The following is a 25,653-nucleotide window of genomic DNA, read 5'->3' as shown; positions in this document are numbered from 1 at the left end:
CTGGTCCCCGACTTCTAAGGGCATATTATCTATCATGTTCCACCCATTGCTAGTTGTGTTAACATTGTCCTGTGTTTGATTTCTAGGAATGTGTTGTTTGTGCTGTTGAACAAAAAGAATGTTTGTTAAATTACAACCACAAGCTCAAATGGCCTCTCAGTATATTGCTATGAAACAGTTGTATAAAATATGACCCTCTCAAAAATTGTTCTTGAAGGGTCAAAAAAAATATATGTAGTAGTAAAATGTTATGTTTGTATTTTGTATAATTTAAAATGAAGAATAAAGAACAATAATGTAGCATGTATTAAATGTATTGGTGTATAATTTGACCATATCCTGCCAGCCACCCTTTCTAAAAGCAGAAAGGAATGGCCTAATGGGCCACTGGTAAAAATGCATGAGGCAGAATCTGTGTCTTAGCTGATTTCAAGGCAGTAACAGACCTTTTAGGGTAGCCACTTTGTTGTACGGTTAGCAACTTAAAATAAGGAAAAGAATGAAATGATTGTTTTTCTTTTGCATTGCAATTTGATGTTCCTGTTCAAATGTTCTGTGTAAATCAATTCTGTTTTGTGTGTGAATGAGGAATGAGTGTGTTAGAAAATAAGTATAAAGGCCATCACCGAACCGAATGTTCTAGGAAAAAAACAAGGACAAACGTAAGGGCTCCAGAAAATTGCAACATGCCCCTATTGAAATGTCAGAGAAGGGCAAATTAACAACTCTAAAAATAAAACAGGCACCTATCAATGGGGACATAATAGCTGTGATCAAAACCAGCCTGGAGTAACTCCCTAAAAGACTTAATTAAAAAAAAATTAAGCATAAAAAAAAAAACAATTTAAAAAAACTAAGCACTCGTCAAACAACAATTAATTACAGCATGACGGTGCAAAAATCATTGGTCCCAATGAAGGAACATCACTATATTAACAGAGTGCCTTGCCATGAAACTTTGGGTTCGTCCTGCCAAGACTTCCCCGGAGCATTGTGTTCCAACCAAAAGAACCCGGCTCCTACCTACCCGCAATCAACCTAGCTGGCCACTAGATTGATCCAGACTCTGGACTGGTAACTATAACATTGACTGGCGGGACAGTGTGTGTGTGTAATTGAATGCATATGCTAATTGTTGTATCTTCAATAAATGCATCGTATTGCCTTTTCCCCTGAAAAAGATCCCAGGTGCTTCTTATGAGGATAACATGGGCTGCTCTGAGCTACACTCTGCACCTATGAGGCCACTCTGGCAGCTGTAGCTAGCCAGAGTGAAGAGGCACCCTGGCCACACTCTTTATGGTGGGAAAAGGGAAGTAGGTGGGAGGTATAGCACTGATGCACTGGCTCTGCTCCACCAGGGAGTCAGGAATTCCTGGCTAGCCAGGGAAGTGTCCCTTACCATTGCAATCAGAGCCATGCAAAGGGGATGGAGTGAGGCTGAGAGTCTGGCCCAAGAAATCCAGTTTTAGAGGAACTAGGTTTGAGATGGTGGGTGGATATCCAGGAGGAGATGTTAGAAATGCAGCTTGAGTTATGGAACTGGTGGGACAGGAGATATCAGGGCTGGACAGGAGTCCCTGGCTCTGAAGCATGGTAGAATCCAGGGCGGCAGATGAGGGCACAGAGAGAGTATAGAGAAAGAAGAGGAAGGGGCTGAAAACAGAAACTTGAGGGACATCAACAGAAGACAAAGAGGGGAGGATGAGCAGCCATTAAATGAGATACTGAACAATCATCAAAATAGGAGTGAACCAGGAGAGAACAAAGAGTCAAGAGAGCCAAGAGAAGAAATAAAATGGAGGAGGGAGTGACTATTTAAGGAAGCATATGAATTATAAAGGATTAATTTAAAGGTGTGCCCCTTTGATTTAGCTAGAAGGTCATTTTTGACACTGAAGGGGGTTGCTCCAGCAGCATGAAGGGTGCAGCAGCCACACTGAAAGGAACGGGAGTCCAGGAAGCAGGAGTAATCAGTATGCTCCAGAATTCTGGAGACAAAGGAAGTTAGGATGGTAGGGGATTGAGTTAAAGTGCAATATGAGCAAACATACATCAAGTCAAATCATAGAATCTCAGGGCTGGAAGGGACCTCAGGAGGTCATCTAGTCCTACCCCCTGCTCAAAGCAGGACCAATCCCCAACTAAATCATCCCAGCCAGGGCTTTGTCAAGCCTGACCTTAAAAACCTCTAACAAAGGAGATTCCACCACCTCCCTAGGTAACCCATTCCAGTGCTTCACCACACGCCTAGTGAAAAAGTTTTTCCTAATATCCAACCTAAACCTCCCCCACTGCAACTTGAGACCATTACTCCTCGTTCTGTCATCTGCTACCACTGAGAACAGTCTAGATCCATCCTCTTTGGAACCCCCTTTCAGGTACTTGAAAGCAGCTATCAAATCCCCCCTCATTCTTCTCTTCTGCAGACTAAACAATCCCAGCTCCCTCAGCCTCTCCTCATAAATCATGTGCTCCAGCCCCCTAATCATTTTTGTTGCCTTCCGCTGGACTCTTTCCAATTTTTCCACATCCTTCTTGTAGTGTGTACTGGACACAATTCTCCAGATGAGGCCTCAACAATGCCGAATAGAGGGGAATGATCATGTCCCTCGATCTGCTGGCAATGCTCCTACCTATACAGCCCAAAATACCATTAGCCTTCTTGGGCTCATTGTTGACTTATATCCAGCTTCTCGTCCACCGTAAACCTTAGCTCCTTTTCTGCAGAACTGCTGCCTAGCCGCTCGATCCCTAGTCTGTAGCGGTGCATGGGATTCTTCCTTCCTAAGTGCAGGACTCTGAATTTGTCCTTGTTGAACCTCTAATCCCCTAATTTGTCTAGGTCCCTCTGTATCCTATCCCTACCCTCCAGCGTATCTACCTCTCCTCCCAGTTTAGTGTCATCTGCAAACTTGCTGAGGGTGCAATTCACGCCATCCTCCAGATCATTTATGAAGATATTGAACACAACCGGCCCCAGAACCGACACTTGGGGCACTCCGCTTGATACCAGCAGCCAACTAGACACGGAGCCATTGATCACTACAAAAATGAGCCCGACGATCTAGCCAGTTTTCTATCCACTTTATAGTCCATTCATCCAGCCCATACTTCTTTAACTTGCTGGCAAGAATACTGTGGGAGATCGTATCAAAAGCTTTGCTAAAGTCAAGGAATAACACGTCCACTGCTTTCTCCTCATCCACAGAGCCAGTTATCTCATCATAGAAGGCAATTAGGTTAGTCAGGCATGACTTGCCCTTGGTGAATCCATGCTGACTTTTCCTGATCACTTTCCGCTCCTTGAAGTGCTTCAAAATTGATTCCTTGAGGACCTGCTCCATGATTTTTCCAGGGACTGAGGTGAGGCTGACTGGCCTGTAGTTCCCTGGATCCTCCTTCTTCCCTTTTTTAAAGACGGGCACTACACTAGCCATTTTCCAGTCATCCGGGACCTCGCCCTATCGCCATGAGTTTTCAAAGATAATGGCCAATGGCTCTGCAATCACATCCACCAACTCCTTTAGCACTCTCGGATGCAGCACATCCGGCCCCATGGACTTGTGCTCGTCCAGCTTTTCTAAATAGTCCCGAACCACTTCTTTCTCCACAGAGGGCTGGTCACCTCCTCCCCATGCTGTGCTGCCCAGTGCAGTAGTCTGGGAGCTGACCTTGTTCATGAAGACAGAGGTGAAAAAAGCATTAAGTACATTAGCTTTTTCCACATCCTCTATCACTAGGTTGCCCAAGCCCCACTCCCCTCTTTCCCCCCCGCATTCAGTAAGGGGACCACACTTTCCCTGACCTTCTTGTTGCTGAATGACTTAATCCACTTACGAAAGATGGCTGCCCACTTTAACCACCCCTTTAAACACATATTGTAGTTACATAGCCATGTACTGAGGGGAAGCAGGTGCAACTATGGGTCCCTCAAGACAGGAAGTATTTGATGCCAACTCTGTCAGCTCCATCCTAGGTATACCCTTAAAATGCCATTTCTTGCTAGAAGGCAAAAACACTCCTGTCTCTTGCAAAGACATACCATGACCAGTTTGGGGGAGGAAAAATGTGACTGCAAAACATTCTCACTTGGTCCCAAAAAAGGGCAGCCTACTTCCAAGCACAAAACCAACTACGAACCCTTTTATTTATTAATTTCTAGATACTATAGTCAACTATTTTGGATTAAAATTCATTTCTTACTTAATTTCACCATCTCCCCTCGATGTCAATTCACCAACTCAACACTTTCTCTGTAAAATAACAACCTAATTAAATTCTCCTTGCATATGCTCCCTCAGTTTAAGCCTGCATCCCCCATTTCTGGCTTATCCAACAACCTGAACTAGATCATCCATCTTAATTTAATAAAATCTCTGCTAATGTAACCGCTTCAGTCACCTTTGGCTCATCTCTCGAGGCTACATAATCCCAGCGTTGTCATTCTCTCTCCATACATGACCTATTCCATCTCATTTGTCACCTGTTGTGCTGTATACTGAACTTGCTCCATGCTAACGACATCTCTTTTCAAATAACACGGTTCAGACAGGGCACTAAATGTGCTCTAATAAGTGTTTATAGGGTGAAAGCACAATAACCGTGGATGACATAATATGCCCTTCTGATAAAAGCCAACAACTCAACAGCCTTCTTTCCTGTTGTTGCACACTGGCCCAAGAATGTAAATGTTTATCAATAAACATAGTGGAGATCCTTTTCCTCTTCCATATTAGCTATTTAAAGTGTGCTTAACACTACTTGACTCTTAGATATAGAGGGTCTGATAATACGCTGCATCTGCCCAAACCCATAGCCTAGGGGAAAGGGGGAGCTTCCCCAGGGCTGCCAATAAGCTGCCCCCAGCCCAGTATCTCCAGAGTGCCCAGCATTACAGCTGCTATGCCTCCTGCCGCAATACACCCCCCTACACCAAGGTCTGCAGGGAGGGGCAGGGAGGATGACTTGTGCTGATCCTATGTTGATCCTGAAGGGATTCACCCCCAGCTTCCTGTAGCTTATGTAAGGCCCCTATACACAACCAGAGTGGCCTACAGGGGCTGGAGAGGGTAGAAGAACCGGCCCTTAAATTTCATATTCCATCATTCAGCTCATTCATTCAGGCTGTGAAGAATATTCTTCTCTGAATCTGCACCTCTCCCCCTATATTAGTGCTATCTGCAAAATTAATGATCTTATAAATCAATGTTTCTTTGGCTGAGGTTTATGGATTACCACAGCCCTTGCTGTGCTAGGAACAGGAAATACCACGATCATTTCCAATACTAGAGCACGGTAGATGTTGCTGTGCTTTTGTATGAATCATTAATAACATATTAAAAGACTTCTGGTCCCAGGAACAGACCATGCTAGAGCCCACTCTGCCACACTGGCAGCTGCCAGAACCTCACTGTCTATAGTTATCTGTATCAGAGGGGTAGCCGTGTTAGTCTGGATCTGTAAAAGCGGCAAAGAGTCCTGTGGCACCTTATAGACTAACAGACATATTGGAGCATGAGCTTTCGTGGGTGAATACCCACTTCATCGGATGCATGCAGAGGAAATTTCCAGAGGCAGGTATAAATATGCAAGCAAGAATCAGGCGAGGGATAACGAGGCTAGTTCAATCAGGGAGGATGAGGCCCTCTTCTAGCAGTTGAGGTGTGAACACCAAGTTATCTGGTTTCCCTTGCTGCAGGTCCAGTCCTTCAAATGCTTCAACCTCCTATTTCAATGGAGGTCGAAGCACTCAGCACATTGAAGGATCAGACTATCTGTTACTTTCTCCAGTGAATTAAGCCCACCAAAGTTTATGTTGCTCCAGAATTGGAAACTTGCCCATCTGACATCCAAGCAGTCTTGAGATGACACAATGACTCCGTTTGATAAGGTCTGAGCAGTAGCCTGTGTTATTACCCTGAAAACTAAGGATTTACGCTCCTCCATCTCCTAACCCCCCAGAACTACAGCTGAGGCACTGTGCACTTCCAATGGTACAGGCCTTACAACTATTAGAAATCTAAGAATTTATGAGCTACCCCAGTCCTCCCTGACCAGACTATTTCCTGTACAATCCTCCCTGAAGCAGTTCTCCAGAATAAGCAATTATACTAAAAGCACTAGAACCCTTGCAGCTCTCTGCACGAGGACAGGTATTGGTCTCAGAAGGGAGTTATCACATTGCAGAAGTCTGAGCAAACAGATTATTCTGACGTCAAAAATACTGATCGGCCTGATCTTTAAGAAAGCCCCAGTTATTGCTGGTTTACTGAGGACCAGTAACTTCCTGGTTACGTTATGAGCAGAAAATGTAGGAGACTGGATTTCTTGCTTACAGAAACTTTTCCCTCTCACAGAGCATTATATTTCACCATATGAATGCTGCACACAGTTGGGAGATACTGGGGTCTAAATGGTTAGAGCAGGGGATAAGGAATCATGGGTTCTAGTCTTGGCTCTGACACTGGTTCCTGATGATGTGACCTTGGACAAATCTCTGTTCTTCTCAGTAGCTCCATCTGTAAAATGAGGATTTATGCTCTACCTCACAGGGGTGCTGTGAGGATCAAAACTGATGAAAGATGCTACAAAAATGCCAATTATTAATGAATAAGCCCAACTTACCTAATAGTTAAGATCACAGGCTCGGGGGCTCCGTTCACACTGAATTTAAACTCCTCTGTGAACTCCCCCAGAATGGTGGAATTGAAGGAGATCTGGATGGCTTGAAGTCCACCTGGCAGAATGATGCCTTCTTTGGGGTCAAAGGTAAAACAGGCACCCAGTGCAGTAGATGGAGGGATCAAGTTAAAGAGGGCATCAATGGCTCCTTTGTTACACAGGATTGCCTGCAGCAGTAAAAGGGAAAGAATGGAAACATACAAGGAACCTTTACTTCTCACAGATTGATTTGTTTTCTAATTAAATGATTAACATCTGAAAAGGGGAGAAGTGATAAGACATTGCCTGTTGGAAGCCAAGGGAAATACAGTGAGCTAAATTCTGCACTCAGTTAAAACTGCAATAATTCCAAATAAATCAAGAGAGTTATTCTGAATTTACACCACTGCAACTGAGAGCAGAATTTCCTCCACTTTAACTGAATTTGCAGTACAAGATAGATACTGAACACAGATATCTGTGCTTTCAGAAAAGTTCCCAAGAGCAGCAAAGAACAGTCACATTGTTTCTGATGAAACATCATACAATCATATTGCTCCTGATGGTGCCAATCCAGCAACATGCTGAATGCATTCCACTCCTCCTGTAGCCAATAAGCTGAGGGCGCTTGGCAGCTTGCAGACTTGGGTGGACTGGGTTATCACATTGATAATGCCCACTGTTCTTGTTTAGATCTGGGAGCATAAACCAGATTGCGAATAGAAAAAATATGACCTTGTCATGATGAGAGAGATAGATAGATAGATACATTTTTCAGACATCCTTTCTTGGGAACTATTATTGTATTTATTAAATGGTTGTTTATCCCTCCTTTGAAAAGCACTTTGGGGTCCTCTGGTGAAAGCTTCTATAATACAGAAATGCAAAATATTATGAGTTCATTTTTATTAACCTACTTATCTTATTTTGCTGGACACCTTTATTTTTATGTGACGAGGGCACCTGCTGTTTATTGTATAAAGCCAAGTAGTACTCAGAAACCCAATTATTGCTAATTTCAGAAGCATCCAAAAGTACCGGGGTTCAATACAGACCCTTTTTTATTTTCCTTTATCTTATTGGATCAGCTCTGTCTTAGCTAAACTACAAAGGCCAGTGAACAAGGAGGGCAAATATCGGCATGACCTGTTCCAAACAATTTTAATCTCATAAATATTCACAAGCACAATCTAAGACTTTCACAATTGTTTGTGACAAATTGTAGGCTTGGGGCTGGATTCTGTAAATTGCTGAGCACCCACAAATCGCATTGTCTTGAATAAGAGATGTAGGCCTCAGCTTCTCCCCAGATCATACCCTTTATACTAGTCAAAAAGTCCCCACTACTATCAACAAACACATTGTTTCACTGATACAGTTTGCCTTAGGCAAAATTATAAATTTCTTCAGTGCTGCAGGGTGACTTCCTGCCATTTCCACAGACACATTTCACCTGTTTTACAATATCTCTCTCCCTTTTGTCCTTGTAGAATCTAGCAAAGAAATGGAGGGAGAAGCATGAAAATGTGCCTTGTTTTTTTAAATTCTGGTACTGCGGCAAAGAATAGTTGCACACCCTCCTATTCCTCATTGAGGAAAGAATAAAAATAATCATACACACTCTCATGTATTTTACTCCTTAGTTATACCAGGTCCTAATATAAGCTACCCCTAAGTTGAAGTTTACTCTCTGTGTAGCTGCCAAGAACAGCACTGACTAAGGGCAACATCTAGTTGTTTAAATTTTTCTCAAGTAAGGAAAATAATAAATTGATAGAGAGAGAAGCAATAAGGCATCAGCATTAAAAATGCACAGAATACAAAATATTTCTGTTAAGAAACACCTTAAGCATGTCCTTCCCCGCCACAGTGGGGCTTTCAAAAATGTCCAACATGATGCATTACCTCATTTAATACCTCTTTAGGTTGCTGTGCTTTTCATTTTTGCTAATATTTGATGCCATTGCTAATGTTTGCTTCACTTGCAGAAACTCTTAACTCTTTCAGATTTATTTCTAAAGTCCTCATTGCAAAGAGAGAAAGGGGTGGGAAGAGATTGATGGGCAGTGAACAGCATTCAGAGTCATTTGCAAGTGGTAATTTGCAGTCAATAGACGAGGTGGCATTTCCCTTAACCTCAGGAATCTGTAGGATGTACTGAATTGAGGGTTGTTTGAATGCTCCAGCTATTAGCCATGTCTATTGTACAAAACCTATGTCAGCATAGCCCTCAAGCATAGACACCATGTATGCTGACCGGAGGCATTCTTCTGCCGACATAGTACCACCATCTCCCCTAACAACATCAGCATGGCTGACAGAAGAACTCTTCTGTCAGCACATTTGCATCTATACTGGGGGGTTTGCCGGCAGAACTACATCAGCTATGGGCATGGATTTTTACACCCTGATCAACAAAACTTTGTAGTGTAGACCTGGACACCGTGTCTTCTTAACAGCCATTGCACAAGGGTGCATTGCATTTAAGGCCTGAACCAAAGCCTACTGAAGTCACCGGAGTCTTTTTGCAGAGGAGTAGCTATGTCCTCATGCTATTTTAATGCATAAAGTGCTGTTCAAGCCACAAAACACATCAGACATAGGAACCCTGCACTAAGGACACTGCAAGGAGAAACGTGCACCCAGAAGTAGGCAGTGGTCACTTCTGGAAAAATACACACCATTGGAATGGAAACATACACACCATTCACACCATGTAGATGAAACCCGGGGTTTGCTCATTCTGAGCTTGCACTGAGGACAGCCAGCCACTCTCAAATCAAAATGACCCAGTTGCCAAAAGCTCTGGGGTTCATGAGTCTCCATACTCTGTAGGATTACCTCACCTTTGGCTGTACAGCAAGCAGTCAGTACTCTGTAGTCTACATGCCATGGGCCTATCAGCACTGCCCTATCTGCTTACCTCATAACTGTGTGTTGACCCAACAAAAACCTTTCCAATATCTAGCTGGTCGAAGCTGAAGAGGAGCTTGGGGCCCATCCCTTCCCCTTTGACGCGCAGGGGGAGCCGGGTCTCACGGCCTGTGAAGAAGATCCCATTTTCAATACACAAAACATAGGAATTGCCAGACTGGGTCAATCCTATCTAAGCCCAGTGTGACCCTGGCTGACTAGGCCATGCTAGAGTGTATTTAGGTCAATTCATTTCTGTAGATCAAAGTAATGGTTAGACGTATAAGTGTATATTCAGATGTTTAAACTTCATGAAAACTAGTGAAATGCTACTGGTATTGTTTTTGCTTATCTGTTCCTGTCACAATGTAATAGCAAACATTTACATGGTAAACACCCTTGTAACTAAGAAAAGGAGGACTTGTGGCACCTTAGAGACTAACAAATTTATTTGAGCATAAGCTTTCGTGAGCTACAGCTCACTTCATCAGATGCATTCAGTGGAAAATACAATGTGGAGATTTATATACACAGAGAACATGAAACAAAGGGTGTTACCATACACACCGTAATGAGAGTGATCAGGTAAGGTGAGCTATTACCAGCAGGACAGCGGAGGGGGGCCGGGGGGGGGACCTTTTGTAGTGATAATCAAGGTGGGCCATTCCTCAGACGTTCTTGTCAACTGCTGGAAACAGTGAGCAGGGGGGGCGAATAAACATGGGGAAATAGTTTTACTTTGTGTAATGACACATCCACTCCCAGTCTCTATTCAAGCCTAAGTTAATTGTATCCAGTTTGCAAATTAATTCCAATTCAGCAGTCTCTCCTTGGAGTCTGTTTTTGAAGTTTTTTTGCTGAAGAAGTACCACTTTTAGGTCTGTAATCAAGTGACCAAAGAGCCTGAAGTGTTCTCCAACTGGTTTTTGAATGTTATAATTCTTGACGTCTGATTTGTGTCCATTTATTCTTTTACGTAGAGACTGTCCAGTTTGGCCAATGTACATGGCAGAGGGGCATTGCTGGCACATGATGGCATATATCCCATTGGTAGATGTGCAGGTGAACGAGCCTCTGATAGTGTGGCTGATGTCATTAGGCCCTATGATGGTGTCCCCTGAATAGATATGTGGACACAGTTGGCAACGGGCTTTGTTGCAAGGATAGGTTCCTGGGTGAGTGGTTCTGTTCTGTAGTTGCTGGTGAGTATTTGCTTCAGGTTGGGGAATTGCTGAACTGGAATTAATTTGCAAACTGGATACAATTAACTTAGGCTTGAATAAAGACTGGGAGTGGATGGGTCATTACACAAAGTAAAACTATTTTCCCATGTTTATTCCGCCCCCCACCACCACCACTGTTCCTCAGACATTCTTGTCAACTGCTGGAAATGGCCCACCTTGATTATCACTACAAAAGGTCCCGTCCCTGTCCCCCTGCTCTCCTGCTGGTAATAGGTCATCTTACCTGATCATTCTCATTACGGTGTGTATGGTAACACCCATTGTTTCATGTTCTCTATGTATATAAATCTCCCCACTGTATTTTCCACTGAATGCATCTGATGAAGTGAGCTGTAGCTCACGAAAGCTTATGCTCAAATAAATTTGTTAGTCTCTAAGGTGCCACAAGTCCTCCTTTTCTTTTTGCGAATACAGACTAACACGGCTGCTACTCTGAACCTTGTAACTAAATTACCCATCAAAGAAATCTTGTGAAAGGCTAATGAAGGACTTAAGGACTTTAACAGAAATGCAAATTTCACAGCAAGAGGTCATTATATATATAGTCAGAGGTCAAAGGTCTAAGTGCTTTCCTCACTAACCATCATTAAAGGAAAAGGCCATGTTAATAGAAACACTCTCAGCTTGCTTTCTGTGTGAAGAGACTATACATACGGATACAAAGAAAGATCCTGTGTCTCTGGACTGTTTGGATTCTAATAGGACAGAATAACTGAACGAGAAGACAAAGATTCCCAGAATAATTCTAAGTAGCCCTGAAAGACTTTTGGGAAACTGGCAGTTTATTACATTACTTCCACCATTTGGAGTTACAAACTGTAATTTACCTATTGTTATATTTTACCTGCTTTAATCTCTCAGAAACTGTAATTCTTTTTTCTTAGCTAATAAATCTTTAGATAGTTTACTATAGAATTGTCTGCCAGCATTGTCAAATCTTACTTGGACTCCATGCATGCTAGTGAATTGCCCTATAGCCATTTGAATTTGATGGGAATAATATGTGGGCACAGGCCCCATTACAGAATTGTGGGGGCCTGTGCACTATGGAAATTAGGTCCCCCATCTTCCCTAAACTAGACAATCAAGCACCCCTGTCCCATACAGGCCCCAGAATGCCCCTCTCTCTTCAACCCACACAGAGACCCCTGAAAGCCCCTCACACACCCCTGAATGCCCCTCTTGCTCCATGCACAGCCCCCTGAATGCCCCTCCTGCCCCCCACTTCCCCCTGAATGCCCCTCTTGCTCCACATACAGCCACTGAATCCTCCTCCCACTCCCCACAGTCCCCGGATCCCCTTCCCATCCCCCACAGCCCCCTGAATCCCGCTCCAACTCCCCATAGCCCCCTGAATCCCCCTCCCATCCCCCACAGCCCTTGGAATCCCCCTCCCAACCCACATATACACCATCACCCCTCTACCAGCCCCACCTATCCTGACCGCCCTCACACACATCCCAGCAGCGCTGACATACATCCCGCTCACCCCAGCTCCCAATACTTTAATGCCACTGGCCACAGCCGCCACCATCCCCTGCTCACCCCCAACATGCTGGCCCCCACCTCCATCCCCCCAACATTCTCCACTCCCACACCACTCCCTCCACCATCCCCCACTCACTCCCAATCCCTCACCCCATAGCCCACCTGCTGCTCACCCTTACCCCCACACCCACCATCTCTGAGAGTTTCCTAAGCACTCACCAGTGCCCTCTGTCCCCAACTCAGTGCTTTGCTCCCACCCCAGGCTAGGGCGGATCCTTCCAATCCTGGCCAGGCAGCTCCGTTCACTCCTGCAGCCTGCACTGCACTCACATGCCCTTGCACCATTCAGGTTTGGCACAACCACCCCTCCCTCCGTCATTGCAGGGGCAGGGTGGGGAGTGGGGTGGGCCAAATTTGAGTGAGTGGTGTTGCACTCTGGTGCAAGGGGACACAGCGCTGTTCAGTTTTGGGGTATTTTCCTGGTTGTTGGGGGGTCCCCTGAGATGGAAGCCCTGTGCAAGTGCATAGAGGACACATTGGTTAATCCAGGTTGGTGTGGGTGTAAGATTTATAGTGACCTTAAATGGTCACTTCCTTGCTTTTAAGTCCTTGGGTTTTATAAATGACACAATAGGCAAGGAGACTGTGGTCATTTAACAAATTTAACCTGGTTTTTAAATACAAATTTTTGTTTATGGAAAAACATATTTTGTGGTTTCTTTATAGCTTTCATTTTAGCTATTCTTTACAGTTCAGATAAGTGGGATGGACATAGCACCAGACTATTAAATTAAAGGAGTGACTGGCACTAGACTCAGGAATCCAATGGAACTTTTCCATACTGAACTAAGAAGATCTAATTTAGGGCTCAGTCCTACAAGGGGTGCTAAAATAGGGCTTTACAATGGAAGCTGGTTGCAATCTTACCTATGAAAAGGCTACTTCCTTTCCTTAATACCTCCTGATTTACCTCACAGGGTACAGAACCCTGATTTGTGCTGTGTTGAGCTAATGGAAAAGTGGAAGAAATCTCTGTACATACTCAGTCAAATCTGAAAGTGAATTTTAATTGGACTGTTCTCAGCTCTTCCATGTTTGTTTTCTACAAACACTCAGAGCTTAAGTTTACTAGCATGTATACCTAGAAAAGCTTATTCTGAGCTCAAATATTTGCCAAAAGCAAATTTCAAATGGCCTCTCTCCTTAACTGTCAAATTTGCAAGCTATGCTGTATTGGCTAGTTATGCAGTCACCTGATCCAGAGACAGAAACGACACTGAGTAATGAGCCAAGGCCTCTGTGCAAGTGGACCTATGCAGAGTCCCACTCATATGGGTCCAGAGATTTGCCTGCATCATTCTTCTGCAAGATCAGGGCCTAATAAAGTAAGAACTGCAAAGATTCATAATGGGCTGCTTGCAAGCACTCTGTGCATTATTCACTGAGGAAAGTTGTGTACACATGAGAAATTTTTGAACTAGAATATGAAGCAAAATTCAATAAATAATTGATTAAAGATTATTATTTGCATTATAGTCACCCCTGGAGACCTCAGCCAAGATCAGAACCCCATTGTGACAGTCCCTGCCCTGAAGATCTTATAAGACAGGTTACAGAGTAGCAGCCGTGTTAGTCTGTATGCGCAAAAAAGAAAAGGAGGACTTGTGGCACCTTAGAGACGAACAAATTTATTTGAGCATAAGCTTTCGTGAGCTACAGCTCACTTCATCGGATGCATGGAGTGGAAAATACAGTGGGGAGATTTATATACACAGAGAACATGAATGTTCATGTTCTCTGTGTATATAAATCTCCCCACTGTATTTTCCACTGAATGCATCCGATGAAGTGAGCTGTAGCTCACGAAAGCTTACGCTCAAATAAATTTGTTCGTCTCTAAGGTGCCACAGGTACTCCTTTTCTTTTTATAGTTAAGACAACGGAAGGTTTGTTATTGCCATTTTTCAGATGGACTGCTGGGGCACAGAAAGATTAAGTGACTTGCCTGAGCTCACACAGAGGGAAGCTGTGGAAGAACAAAGATCTCCCAAGTTCCAATCCAGTGCCTTTATCACAAGACCATCCCTCCTCTTAATCACTGCAATTATTTGCTGAACTCTAGTTCTGCTATTACTGTCAGTCTAACTGGGTGGATTTCCCTCGCCTGTAAATATCTTGCATCATGCAGCAGCTTTCCTTCTTTCTCCTTTCCCTCTGCAATCTGCCCATTTATTAAGGCTCTTCCCTTAGTGCTGTATTTTGTTCCAGATGTCAGCAAGGAAAAAGCCTCTTCCCTTTGCAGCATACTGGGGGACTCCAGTAGAAAGCTGAGTAATACTCCACTGGTGGTAGACCTAGAAGCCCAGGCTAAGGAGCAGAATGTTAAACATGGGTTCCTGGGCAAGGGCTTTTCAAACAAATTTTTCCTTCAATAGGGCTGAGAAGTGAAGACCAACCCGTGCAGCTGGCAGCTGGGAAGACAGTTTGTTAACAGACGCCCTCTTTAATTACTGGAGGTGATGTCTGCCAAGTAAATCCTATGCAATTACTATGTAAATAAAAAGTACTTGCATGACATCTGTATCCTTTAGCTTAAAGCCTCATGGAAGTCAACAAATGACTGTGCACAGACCATAGATTATACTATCCAGCAGCTCAACGGGAGTTTGGCTGCCAACAGATCAAGGGCCTGATGTTCCCCTCCATCTCAGAAACCCACAGGCAGGGAAATGCTCCACTAGGAAACCCACAATGTTCCACCTCCAGAGCCTCCAGCTCAAGAGGAGTGCCTTACAGCGAGCTGAGCAGGACAGACATCAAGCCCCAGAGGAACTGCCCCGTTCCAGGAATGTTTCGTGCTGGTTTTAGACAGCAGAGTTTAATGGCTGTCTCCACCAGGGGTAACAGGCAGGGACAAAAAGAAAAGGAGTACTCACGAAAGCTTATGTTCTAATAAATTTATTAGTCTCTCAGGTGCCACAAGTCCTCCTTTTCTTTTTACGGATACAGACTAACACGGCTGCTACTCTGAAACCTGTCATTAGGCAGGGACAGTGAATCAGTCACTTCTATCAGAAGACGCTTCCATGCCAGTGTCAGCTGAGATGCGCATACAGTCACAAAGGGAGCAGGACTTAGGCGGCTCTCAGCTGCAAACGCTTGGTAGCCTCCACTGCACTGGGCCTGGAAAGCATTGCACTCGGTCCCCAGGGGGCTGGATGCATCTAGACTCACTTTGCCTCCTCTCCACCCACATGTATGGAGAGAAGCATTAGGATTACAGGACTTGGTCCTGATAGTACTGCCACATGCCGATCCATTCCATAAAGCTCTGCAAGACTGCTCAGGGAGAGGGGCTGCTGCTTGGCTGCGTGGCAAGACTTTAGGATGGGGCCCTGCCATCCATTCAGTCATGCCATATGAGCCATAGTCCAGGCACTGATTGGGAGCCACAGGCCAAGTTTGTAACTGTCTGAAAATTTGAGAGTGAAAGCTACTATATTATGTGGTCCATATAACACAATGACAGACCTTACTTCGACCTAGATGAGCTCAGTGTAGTTAGTGACTTCCAGACATTGCATCCTGAAGCCTTGCCTCTGGAGTAGCTTAGCACCACCGGAAAGCCTCACACCAGAGCTAACGTTGGCAATCCCATGACATGAAAACCAACCACACTGGTATGTTATGCTTATTGTGCCGTTGGGAATGCTGTACCTGAGATGTCACAGTAGATGGTCCTATGATAGACTTTGGCTTCTCGGGGCTTAAAGATCACATTAATTTCAGCTGTAGAATTTGGCCAAACATCTCCCTCCTAAAACAAAAAAGGATAGCGCAGTTTCAACTACAGATACACAAGTTAAAAAAAAAAAAAAGGAAAAACTGAAGGCATGAAGCCATTTGGATTTACTAAAAAACATACTGTAAATATAACTTCCTTATTAATAGCACTTCGTGTTATAGGTTTCTACCAACAAATAACAAGGATAACATGAATATTATATCCCGATACCACTACCTGATTAAGCATACTAGAGAAATTTAAGAGACTGACCTTGTAAACCATAGAGAGACAAAGTGGGTGAGGTAATATATTTTATTGGACCAACTTCTATTGGTGAGAGACAAGCTTTCAAGCTTACACAAAGTTCATCTTCAGGTCTGGGAAACTTAATCAGAGTGTCACAGCTAAAAACAAGGTGGAACAAATTGTTTAGCATAAGTAGTTAATACATGTTTCAAGGAACCATTCAAGGTAAAGTGACCTGTTAACATGAAAGAAAGTGGGGGGGAGCAGTTGGTTGGGGTTACAGATTGTTGTAATAGACAGTGTCTCGATTCAGTCCATGATTTTTAGTGTCTAGCAAAGTTATGAATAAAAGAGCTCTGAGTAAGCTCGAAAGCTTGTCTCTTTCACCAACAGAACTTTGTCCAATAAAAGATATTACCTCGCCCACCTTGTCTTTAGGATGACCAGACAGCAAATGTGAAAAATCGGGAAGGGGTCGGGGGGTAATAGGAGCCTATATAAGAAAAAGACCCAAAAATCGGGAATGTCCCTATAAAATTGGGACATCTGGTCGCCCTACTTGTCTCTAATATCCTGGGACCGACACGGGTACAACAATACTGCATACTACTTGCAAACCATAAAGCATCTCATTTCATTATAGAGCCATTGGGCCCAATTTTGATCTCACCCTGATTCAACAACTTCCAAGGAGTTACCATGGATTTACACGAGTTTAACTAAAAGTCAGATCTGTCCCAATGGCTCTAAACAAAACAAAACCCAGCCCAAGTTGTCTGAGGCTTTAATCTAGCAGAAGAAGAGGTAAACTGAAACACAAATGATAGTTTTCCCTGGCTTAGTTAATACAAGTCTGTAATAATTATTCAGTGCTCTTTGTTCTACTATTCCTCCAGTTAAGTATAACTAACTCTATCACTTCACATCCTGGCAGTCTATTCCCAGAGCAGGTGTATGGACACATGCAGTATGCAGCTAATTTTGTTTGCCACACTATCTACTGTATGAGGTTTAATGTACATCTTAACAGCTCTCTGACTTTGTACATTTCTCTTTAAAAGGACTATGTCAGGGCTGACTCAGTGGCTAAGCAGTAAGGTCTGATTCTCCATCCTGGTTGTCGTGATCCTCAGAGCAGAGAGCTGCAGAGCTCACCAATTCAGTCCCTCAAAGGCAAAGAGTGCTTGTCTACATGAACACTTAGTTCATGGCAAGCTGGAGTGTAAAACTCCCTCACACCAGCCATCACACTAAGATGAGAAAATCACCTTAACCTCTGGCTAGAAGGACGGTGATTATGACGGAGGTATTAGAAAAGATGGGGATGTAAAGCAGAGGAAAACAGGATGCCTGTAGGCTTGCAACTGGAACACCGATGTTGCCACTGGAAAGAGGAAAGCGAATGACAACTGAAAACTGTTACCCTGAGGAATCCATGGTATTTTCTTCATTAGCGTTTGTATGGCCTCCCTTACAAGACAGAAAACTGGTGATGGTGCGTGAGGGTACTGTCAGTGTGGGTCTATGTGCGCCAAGGATTATGGACAGTTATGTCAGGGCCTAGGGCCTTCTCAGTGGGGTTGTCAGGGTTCAGCAGACTTTGGGCTTCACAAAGCCAGTTACGACACAGTTGGAGATGTCAAACAAGATTTCCTCTAGATGGCTGGAAGGGTTAACTTGCAGCAAAACCCCCCCAATCACCAGGAATCATCACCATAACGTCAGCCCAGTGAGTCCAAAGCAAGCTAAATTCTGTGTCTGTTAACGTCTGTGCTATTCAGCCCAGGAGCAAAAGTCCTCTCAGGCCAGGGTCCAGGCAGTGTGCTTTCCTCCCTGAACCCAGGGCCTCTGCCATAGCCCAAACACTACTCCTTTGTGAGTCCCAGCTCTCGTCCTCACCTTTCAGCCATGGCAACTTGCTTCAGGGCAGGTATTTCTCCCCCCCGTTCAGGGGAGTGAAGGTGGTGATATGTTCACCACAGCACAGCAGGGTTTAAAAACATCAGAAAAGGAGCTGTGTCAAGGAAACTCAGTTCCTTAGACCTACACAGCAGTAAATGCAAAAATTCCAATGGAACGCTTCCCAGAGCTCATCAAAAACCTGATCATTCCATCATCATAAATGGATATTGTCCAGCTATGATCACTCTTGCATTGATTTCAATGGGGTTATTTACACTTAGGTGAAATCCAAATCAGGCTTGGGACATTTAGGGCTCAATCCTGCTTCCATTTAAAGCAATGGAAAATCTCCCTGTAACTATAATGGTGCAGGCTCAGGCTCTCGGACTGACTGCACAACAAAGGGCCTTTTACTGTTGCTTTAGTGTGGATTGCGAGCCAGTCGAGCTCAATGGTCTGTTCAGACATCTTGGCCCTAAAACCCACTCTCCTCAGGCTGGCTTGCTCATTACTCAAAGGCTGACAGGTGTCATGGAAGCAAGCGCAATGGAACTCATAAGCAAAAACAAACGCATACAGAAGAGAGAGAGAATTTAAACGTACAGGTGCCCTTGCTAACGACAGTGTGGTTTTCCAGCTGAGTGGGTTTGGCTGACTTTGGCATTTGATGAAATCCAAGGCCAGCACATCTGTGACACAGTTATGACTGACACTGCACTCTTACCCTGCTGTTTCCGAGCTCAGTAATGGGACTGATAGGGAGACAGGCGCAACAGGACACACAGATCTAGGTTTGGGAGGCTGGGTCAAGAGCCAGGGATAGACGTGGTAAATAGGCCAGAGTCAGCAGGTGCTCTCAGGCCACACCAATTTAGTCTTGTCATTAGTGCCCCCCAAAACAAATTGCAGTTCTTCTACCACTGGTAACAGATTTGGATTTAATGTGACTGGCCTGTGGATTGTGAACGGTTATTTACCCCCTAAATTAAGGCAATCGAGGTAAGGAGAGGTAAGCTATGGAGCCATGTGAGATTCATACTCTGGGCACTTGAATCTTGAGCACAACCTGGACACTAACACTGCTGGCTGTGAATAAAGACACACTGCATTTTGTTGAAAGGAGGAACTAGGAAAAAGGGCTACATTAAAAAACAGCTGCTTCCATCAGAGCTTTTCAGAGCACTTCACAAACTCTAACAAATGTTGCTTCACAATCCTGCTGTGAGGAAAACATGGTTTTCTTCCTCTTTTCCGCTACAGGGAAACGGAGACACAGAGCGGTTCTTGCCCAAGATCAAACAGCACGTCAGCGTCAGACCTGGGAATCTCTCTATCTATCCTATGGTACTTCTTTGGCCCCATTACCCTAGTATATGAGCACCTCACAATCTTTCCTGGATTTATCCTCAGCACCCCCATTGGCTGGGGCTCTTGAGGCACAGAAAAACGAAGGGCCAGATTTTTAAAGATACTTAGGGCTAGTCTACACTGGCAACGCTAAGGCGCTGTTGCAGCAGTGCTTTAATGTGGCTTGTGTAGTCATGGCAGAGCGCTGGGAGAGAGCTCTCCCAGCGCTCTAAAAAACCCACCTCCACGAGGGGCGCGGCTCCCGGTGCTGGGGCCCTGACTACACTGCCACTTTACAGTGCTGACACTTGCAGCGCTCGGGGGTGTTTTTTCACCCCTCTGAGCGAGAAAGTTGCAGCCCTGTAAAATGGTAGTGTAGACAAGCCCTTAGGCATCGACATCCCATTCAGGAAGTTAGACACCTAAATGTTGTTACGACCTGGGCTAAACCTTGTTATGGGTTGAGTTAAAACCCCATTGAGGTTGATAGGTGTGAATTCACCCTTCAGTTAACACAACTGTAAGCATAAGCCACCCCCAAAGACAACAGAGCTGTATGAACTTGCCCAGGAGCTTTTGACTGAGCATTGTTTTGGGTAGGAGTATGTGTGTGAGGGAAGAGAGATTACACAAAAACTGAGGACAAGAACACACAGAGAGAGAAAGAGGCAAGAAAGCAAATGTGACTCTGGAGAAAGCAAGAGAGAACTTTTGGGTCTCATGCTTGCTAAAGAGACTTGAGGGCTGTAAGCTAACAAATCTGCTCCTTTTATTCAGTGGCTTCTGAGTTCACAGACACATAACTTTGTACATTCCTTGTAAATAAACAACATTGCATCAAATAGCATACCAGACTCCATCAATTTATGCTCCCAGCTGGAATATTCCCAGGGCCCCAAACCTTGACTAGCAATTGATCAAAAATGGGCAATACCTTTAAAATATGATTGTGACTTCCCCTCCGTGACTTCCCAAAGGGTCACACAGGGAGTCAATGGAACCCAGGGGTCCTGGCCTGTAGCCCCATTAAACCAGATTCCCTCCTTGCTCTAGAAACAGATGGTAAACTGTTACTCCAGAATTTGACATTCTTTAGTGTACCCCAGAATTTGACAGTACTGCAGTCAGCAATTTGATATATTAAGCCACTGCCAGCTGAAAACCACACATCACATAGCTAGGAAAATCTTAGGCCTCAGAGGCAAGGCCAAATAACTGCATGTTTGCAGTTTTGTTATCAGAATGGGAGGTTGGGACAAGAAGTGAAAGTTCCATGAAAATAGAAGGATTGTTTGGACAATGACCTTGGTTTTAGGTGTCTCTAATATGTAAGTTTTATTGTTGTTATGACGAGAAATGCTTTGCTGATAAGGAGAATAATGAATTGTTATTGGCAGTTGCTAGGAAAATTGTTAGCCTATTAGAGGCTATTATGAATCATGTGCTTTGTTTGGAGAAAAATTATAAAAAGTTTAGTTAGAAAGTGTGCTTTGAAGTAGTCCGAGGAAGCTTTCCTTTGGGCAAGGATTTGACACCTACGTTCCCCAGTAGTCAGATGGAAGGAGCGCCCCCCCTGAAGCCCGGCCACTGATCCCTCAGAACCATTTCAGACTTTGCTTGTGCCAATCATTTATTAGATGGATGAGCTGTGCCCCCGTTGATTTATTCCTCACACCGCCTGGAGAAAAACAGTTAAGTTACCACTGCTTTGGGTTCTGAAAGCCCTGGGTAACAACACCAACTAACTGAATGGTGGGGAGATAGGGTGAGTTCCAGAGGCTGAGTGGACAGAGAGCCTGCTGGATTTTCTGAACATAGACTGGACCTGGCTAGGAGGAAAGGTGAAGGAAGACGGTGGGGCCACATGGCTCAATTTGCTGGGAATCTCCCGGTATTGCATTCATTTCCAGGTACCCTGGCCAACTGCAGTGATTTTTGTTTTGGCCTGCAGTGATGGAAAAGCAGACACAGGAGAGAAATATGTAGAAAAGGGAGGGGGTGGACATGGGAGAAAGTGAACTTATCACCTGACACTCCCAAAGAAAATATTTGCTTAAGAGTGAAGGTTGAAAGTGTTGTGACGTTGCACTCCATATGTTTATGGAAATATGCTTATAAGTGTGAATATGATGTAACTGGAATATGCTTCATGCAAAAGGTCTCTTGTAAGGTATCATTACAATGATTATGATCTACTGAGTGTGGTCATCCCATTTGTTCATAGGTACGAGTTCTAGGTCTGGCATTAGGGGAATAAGACATAAACTTGTATTGCTGATGTAAACATGTTAAGTGGAAGCCATTAAGGCTGCTTCAGAATCAATGACCTGCGAATGGGTTTGTTTAGCTGCCAGCCTGCCTGTGGACCTGTCCTCCAGCTCCTGAGTAATGAAGAAGGAGGTCTTACAGTGACGTGTGATCATGTCACCTGAACTGGAAACCATCTTTAACCTGGTGCTTTTCCATTTAGAACGAGGGGTGGGAACCCAGACTGAGACAAAGGATTCATGCCTTGGGTCAAAGATATATAAGGGGGTGGAACAGAACAAAGGGGGCTGCCAGTCATGACAAATACCCTAGTTACCTCCTGAGCTGGAACTAACAAGAACTGTACCAGGGGAAAGAACTGGGCCCAGCTAGGAAGAAGTCTAGTATGTGAAATAAGCTTACTGGAACATCTCTAAGGGTGAGATTTACCTGTATTTAATTTCTTAATGTAATAGGCTTACACTTGTATGTTTTGTTTTATTTTGCTTGGTAACAAACTTTGTTCTGTCCATTATTACTTGGAACCACTTAAATCCTACTTTTTATATTTAATAAAATCACTTTTGTTTATTAATTAACCCAGAGTTAGTGACTAATACCTGGAGGAGCAAACAGCTGTGCATATCTCTCTATCAGTGTTATAGAGGGCAGACAATTTATGAGTTTACCCTGTATAAGCTTTATACAGAGTAAAATGGATTTATTTGGGGTTTGGATTCCATTGGGAACAGGGTGTCTGGGTGCTGGAGATAGGTGACCTGCTGAGCAGTTTTTGGTTAAAATCTGCAGCTTTGGGGGCGTGGACCAGACCTGGGTCTGTGTTTGCAACTAGCTAGCATGTCTGGTTCAACAAGGCAAGGTTCAGGAGTCCCAGGATGGCAGGGAAAACTGGCTCAGAGGTAATTTCAGCACGTCAGGTGACAGTCCCAAGGGGGTCTCTGTGACCGAACCCATCACAAGTGTATTGAAGGGAGTCTGGCTAACACTCTCAAACAGTACAGTGCTTCCTTTACAGAAATGCCACACCTAGTAAAAACCCAAACTTTCAAATGCCTGGAGACAACCAGCTGGCTCCCCATTGCCATGTAATCCTTCGTCACTCACTGTCATAAATATAAAGGGAAGGGTAAACCCCTTGAAAATCCCTCCTGGCCAGAGGAAAAATCCTCTCACCTGTAAAGGGTTAAGAAGCTAAAGGTAACCTTGCTGGCACCTGACCAATGAGGAGACAAGATACTTTCAAAAGCTGGGAGGAGGGAGAGAAACAAAGGGTCTGGGTCTGTCTGTATGCTGCTTTTGCCGGGGTCAGAACAGGAATGGAGTCTTAGAACTTTTAGTAAGTAATCTAGCTAGGTATGTGTTAGATTATGATTTCTTTAAATGGCTGAGAAAAGAGCTGTTCTGAATAGAATGACTATTCTTGTCTGTGGGTCTTTTTTGTAACTTAAGGTTTTGCCTAGAGGGATTCTCTATGTTTTGAATCTAATTACCCTGTGAGGTATCTACCATCCTGATTTTACAGAGGTGATTCCTTTACTTCTATTAAAAGTCTTCTTGTAAGAAAACTGAATCCTTTTTGATTGTTCTAAGATCCAAGGATTTGGGTCTGTGGTCACCTATGCAAATTGGTGAGGATTTTTACCAAACCTTCCCCAGGAAGTGGGGTGCAAGGGTTGGGAGGATTTTGGGGGGAAAGACATGTCCAAACTACGTTTTCCCAGTAAACCCAGTTAAAGTTTGGTGGTGGCAGTGGAAATGCCAAGGGTAAAATTAATTTGTACCTTGGGGAAGTTTTAACCGAAGCTGGTAAAAGTAAGCTTAGGAGGCTTTCATGCAGGTCCTCACATCTGTACCCTAGAGTTCAGAGTGGGGAAGAAACCTTGACACTCACTATCACCCCACCAAAATGTAACATCAAGGCTGTTGCTCTCCAGTATGCTGGGTTTCCCTGCTCTGTTTACATCCCCTTGACGATCCCTGACATCCTTGGTAGTTTGTACCATCTACAGCTTGTCCTGCCTTCCAAATGCCTTATGTATAAACTGGAATGGGTCCCAACCCCCAGCAAGGCAAGACCCCACTCCTTTCCTTCCATATGCAACTGCACTCTGCGGCCTTCCCAATGGCTGATTTGTAATCCAGATTATCAATGCCTGTCTTCTTAGCTTTATCTACAAGATTTCTATGTGACATTTTATCAAACGCTTTATCAAATGATGATGTCTGCTTTTCCTTTACCTATTTCATCAGCCTTTCACAAAAGTCAATCAGATTTAGCTGACAAGATTTAGCCTTCTATAAACCAAAGCTGATGTCTGCCTGGCAATTCATTTCAATCTAAACCACTCTACCATGTTATCCCTAATGATTGATTTAACTATATTACTTGGAACAGAGATCAAATCAAATAATCTGCAGTTACCAGCATCACACCTGCTGCTCTTTTTTAAAAACTACCTTTACATCAGCCTCCCTAAATGCTCTTTGTTCTCTGTCTTTGCTCTATGACAATTTCAATATCCGTGAGTTTGAGTCTGAAAGTTCCACCCCTTCACTCCTTAAATACCCTTGGGTGACTCCCATCTGCTTGTGGTCTGTGTCATGGTGCAGTGATGGGGTAGTTCCTCTGGATTTCTAATGCCATCTGCTCTAATTCTGTTCACCACAGGTTTCCTTCTGCTGTGAATAGACTTGCAAAGCATAGGCTGCATGGATTGAATTGGAGTTGCACCAGGGGTGGACTTGGCCCTATGCATTTAGCTCCTCTTTTATTTCCTTTGTCCCCCCACTTCCTCCATTATGGCATCTATACCAATCTCCAATAGACCCACAGCATTTTGTAAGAGTCTGTACTGAACTTCATACAGCTGGGCAAAAACAGCACTAGGTCGTCCTAAGCCAGACAATTGGAGGAAATATTCTGATTCAGGTGGAACACCAACGACAGTTTTAGGCAGGGAATATCTGTCCAGTGTACTGGATAGTAAAGAATGTTATATGGCTTCTCATTCAGTCCAGCTAGCTCAAGGTAACATTTCCAGGAAGCTTTCAGAGTGCATGCTCCAAAAAAAGGAGATGGACCTGCCATGTATCTGGCTAGGAAGTTATTACATTTCCTTTTGGATGCAGGCCTTGACACTGTTATCCATGCTTTTGTTATCTCAGGATTAGACCATTGGAATGTGCTGTACCTGGGGCTGCACCTGAAAGCTATTCGGAGACTGATACTGCTGTAGAAATGCATTGGCGTGCTTATTTGGCAGAGCATTGTGTTAGGAGGATATGACACCAGTGATCAGGATCTGCTCTGGCTGGCTGTTAGTCTCCAGGTGGAGTTTTAGATGCTGGTTTGTAAAGCCACAGGAGAACAGGAACTACTGGTTAAAAGACTATGCCTCACTACATACCGTTTGAGACTAGCTGGTACAGGTATATGTGTTTTTAGATGAGGATAGGTTAGCTTGGGCAGCCAAGTCCTCTATAGGACGATACTTGAATCAACATGTGGAAAGCTACAGGGGACACCTACTCCTAAAGAAATAACAGATACAAAACTGCAAGCATGATATTTTAGTGTATATGGCTTAATGGCAGTCAGAGACAAGATACAACTGCCACATGGTATACAATGCAAAGGGGTATTGTATCAAGATACAGCACAAAAGGAGTAACAAGTGTCACCCGCACACCTTCTGGGTGTGGTGTTCTGTCCCCTCTAGTAGCACCGAGATCACTTAGAGAGAGTTAGTGAGTCTGCTCTACAGCTTTAGCTAACGGCTATATGGCTTTTAGCTC

General features: G+C 44.0%; 1 protein-coding gene across 2 annotated transcripts in view; it reads right to left on the bottom strand.

Moving 5' to 3' along the window:
- Positions 1-25,653, bottom strand: part of HYDIN (HYDIN axonemal central pair apparatus protein) — a 446,380-nt gene that overhangs the window by 268,448 nt on the left and 152,279 nt on the right. For both annotated transcript variants that reach the window (XM_043526330.1, XM_043526331.1), the window contains exons 10-12: positions 16,026-16,125; positions 9,587-9,705; positions 6,628-6,851 (exon numbers count right to left, since the gene is read on the bottom strand). In XM_043526330.1, the coding sequence (XP_043382265.1) occupies positions 6,628-6,851; positions 9,587-9,705; positions 16,026-16,125 (443 nt within the window). The remainder of the gene's footprint in view (positions 1-6,627; positions 6,852-9,586; positions 9,706-16,025; positions 16,126-25,653) is intronic.

The sequence above is a fragment of the Chelonia mydas genome, chromosome 12 (genome assembly GCF_015237465.2).
Source record: "Chelonia mydas isolate rCheMyd1 chromosome 12, rCheMyd1.pri.v2, whole genome shotgun sequence".
NCBI classification, from domain to species: domain Eukaryota; kingdom Metazoa; phylum Chordata; order Testudines; family Cheloniidae; genus Chelonia; species Chelonia mydas.
Note: the sequence above shows the minus strand (reverse complement) of the source record. Positions and strands in the feature narration are given on the sequence as shown.